This window comes from Belonocnema kinseyi, chromosome 4, assembly GCF_010883055.1.
Source record: "Belonocnema kinseyi isolate 2016_QV_RU_SX_M_011 chromosome 4, B_treatae_v1, whole genome shotgun sequence".
NCBI classification, from domain to species: domain Eukaryota; kingdom Metazoa; phylum Arthropoda; class Insecta; order Hymenoptera; family Cynipidae; genus Belonocnema; species Belonocnema kinseyi.
In genome coordinates, this window is record NC_046660.1 from 66,367,987 (window position 1) to 66,371,401 (window position 3,415).

Sequence of the window (3,415 nt, forward strand, 5' to 3'; positions counted from 1 at the left end):
TAATATGATGAATCTTTCACCAAGATAATGCATCTTCATCCAAAAATTATAATTTTTACTAAGCAGTTGAATTTTTAACTAAAAAGATGAGTTTTCAATTAAAAAGATGAATTTTCAACAAAGATGACTTTTTAACAAAATACATGAATTTTCCACCAAATCGTTAAATTTTGTTCACTAAAACGATTTTTAACCAAAAAAATAAATAAATTTACAATGAAAAGGGTAAATTTGCAATGAAATATTTGAATTTTACTCACAAAAAGATTAAATTTAAACGAAGAATGAAATTTTTATCATTTTTAGCAGTTGCATTTACAATCAAATAATGATACTTTCGAACACAAGAGACGAATTTGTAACTGAATATTTTAATTCTTAATACAAGAATTATATTTTTGAGAAAAAAGACCAACTCTTAGAAAATAGCGAATTGTCTACTAGAAAAGTTGAGTTTTTAACAAAAAAGTTCATTTTTAACAAAAAATTATTTTTCTATGAAAGAAGATAAATTTTGAAACCAAAAGGACGAATTTTCTATATAAAAGGATAAATTTTGAAAAAACAGTTGATTTTTTGACAAAAAGGATAACTTTCTAACAAAATAGTTAATTTTTCAATCAAAGAGATGATTTTTTAACTGAAATGGTAAACCGTCAACCAAGAAATAAATATTCAACGAAAAAGTCAAATTTTTAACAAAACAGTTAATTTCTACTCCAAAATAGATTAATTATTAAAAAATGAGTTGAATCTTTATTAATAAAAATGAATTTTCTATCAATAGAGATAAATTTTTAACAAGAAAGTTGTGTTTTCAAGGTAGAAAGTCAAATGTTTTAGAAAAGGTTGACTTCTTGACCGAAAATGATGAATTTTCAACAAAGAACTTAATTTTTTACCAAGTAGTTGAATTATTAAAAAAAAGCATTATTTTAAACATAATAGTAAAATTTTTAAACAAAATATATGAGTTTTAGACAAAATATTTGAATTTTGAACCGAAGAGTTGAATTTTTGATCCAACAAAGATGAATTTTTAACCAAATGGTGGAATTAAAAAATTTAAAACAATTAGAATTAAAAAAAAAAACTTCAACCAAAATCAGTTGGACTTGCAATAAAATAGTTAAATTTTCTAATGAAAAAGACGAATTTTGTTATAAAACAGTAAAGTTATCAATAAAAATTCAATTTAAAAAAGACATTTTTACGACAACAAAATATAATGAAGAAACGATGTTTCTATTTAAATGGACGAATGTTAAACAGAATATTTCAATTTATTACCATAAAATATGTCTTTCTAAGGAAGAAAAATGAACTAAAAAAATGTAACCAAAAGATCCAATTTCGAAGCAAAAAATATTACGTGTAAAAAAACTGTAGAATTTGGAATCAGATTGCTTATTATATATATATTTTTTTCATATATAAATTTTTAACAAAATAGTTTAATTTTTAATAATTTTTTTTTTGATTTTTTTATTAGAGAAAAGGGAATAAAAGAAGAAGGCGCAAGAGAGTAAATTCTGAAGAAGCCAATGAAAAAATATGAATTTTCAATCTTTTACAAAATGTTCTTCTCTATATAGTATCAAAAGCTATTTCGTTCGAGTACCATTGGTCGCACATTTCCAGTGGCCGTAGTTTCCAATAGGCACTTAAAACCTGTGCCATCTTGCTCTGAAATAAACGCCAGGACGTGAAGTGGTTGAATTCGATGTAATCTAGAGTAGTGATTCGAAACGATCTCGTTTAGTGAGGAAATTCACATGAATGTTCTGAAGGTTTAGTGAATCACAGTCTACTGCTATTATTCTCACTTTGTGGCCCATTAAAATTCACTTAACTCAAGTGAGGGGTAACTCGGAAAAGTAAAATACCAGATATTCTAAAGAATACGCTCAAATAATATTTTTTGTTGTTTTTTAACATAAGTTTATTGCAGGTATTTATATTTTCATTTATCTGACATTTGGCACCAAAAACTCATTTATAAAATACAGAAAATATAAAAACTGAAGAATATTTTAAAGAGTATTTGAGAAAACACAGTTTTTTGTTTGTTTTACTAGATCACCAAATCATAGCTCAAATAATGGACGGACACCAGAACCGAGAGTAACACCACCATGTAAACCACCACCCTCTCGCCCACCAATGCCAAGTAATGATGATTTGTCTTCTCTTCATGGAACCAACGGCAATGGCAGCAATAATAATGGAACTCCGACCAACGTCCCAAAAAGCAATAGTTCTCATAATATTGCGACTCCAACGGCTCGTCAGCAAAAAGCAGTAAGATTTTATTCATTCGGTATCCTAATAAAGGATTATTATTGTTGAATTTTTAGGTTTCGGACTCGCTTGAGAAATCCAAAATATTGTTAATAGTTGCATAAATTTGAAAAAACGGTAGTTGAAGTTATGCATTTTTAAAATATTAACTCGAGGGGTTTATTTTTTTTTATAATATCGTACCGATGGATAGTATCAGACCATCCACCGAATGACCTACTAAAAATTAAGCTTGATTTTAGAATAGCATATCAACGTCTAGAATATGGATAAAAATATTTTTCAAAAAACACACGAAAAGATTATTGTTTCATAAACCAGTGATGATTTTTCAATATTTAATGGCTGGAATGAAAAATAACATCTTAAAGATTACCTTTGTAAAAGAGCAAATAAAGAAATTTATTTTCCTAGCCCTTGCCCAGAGTTGAAGTTTAATACAAAATGTTTAAAAAATCAGAGATTATTTTGGTTTTCCTATCATGGTAATTCCATACGTAAATAGTTAAACGACTGCAACGAGGGCTTATTTGACACAGAATTTAAAGAGATTTCTAAAATAATTTAGAAATATATTTTAACTCATATTCGCTATTTTGTCTCGGTCCAAAATATATCGTTTTCAGAGGAAATTAGGCGATTTGTATTTTTGCGATTATTCAAAAAAAAATTCACCGAAAAATTGCCCATATGTTTCTAGTTATTCAACTGTTTTTTACATATAAATCACGAAGGAATAATAAGAAGACCTAACTCTGTTTCCCCACTTGACAATAGAAACATTACCGTAAGTGGTATGCACATTACAGGAAGATATTAAATTTTCGTGCGCAGTTGTCCTCTTCCTATACATGGAAAAGTGTGCGAGTGAGAAAGTTTGTCAAATTGACGTAAGTTAGAGAGGTTTTGTTCGTTTGTTTTGATGCAGGTGGCAAGAATTTTTTGTTCTAAGCCATGAGGTGTCAAGTGCGGGGTATATAGTAAATACGAGGGTAGTTCAATAAGTCCTTAGAATACACTTGGTCAATCGCTTTTCAAGTTTTTTTAATCCTTCAGAAAAGTGCGTTTTCGGAAGTTCCTCAAAATAAGCACTTACAGAGGCAATGACGTCTTC

The 3,415-nt window shown here is 28.0% G+C and overlaps 1 protein-coding gene across 1 annotated transcript in view; it reads right to left on the reverse strand.

Moving 5' to 3' along the window:
• Nucleotides 1-3,415, reverse strand: part of LOC117170934 — a 507,802-nt gene that overhangs the window by 8,151 nt on the left and 496,236 nt on the right. The window contains exon 12 of the mRNA XM_033357981.1: nt 1,622-1,730. Coding sequence (XP_033213872.1) covers nt 1,622-1,730 — 109 coding nt within the window. The remainder of the gene's footprint in view (nt 1-1,621; nt 1,731-3,415) is intronic.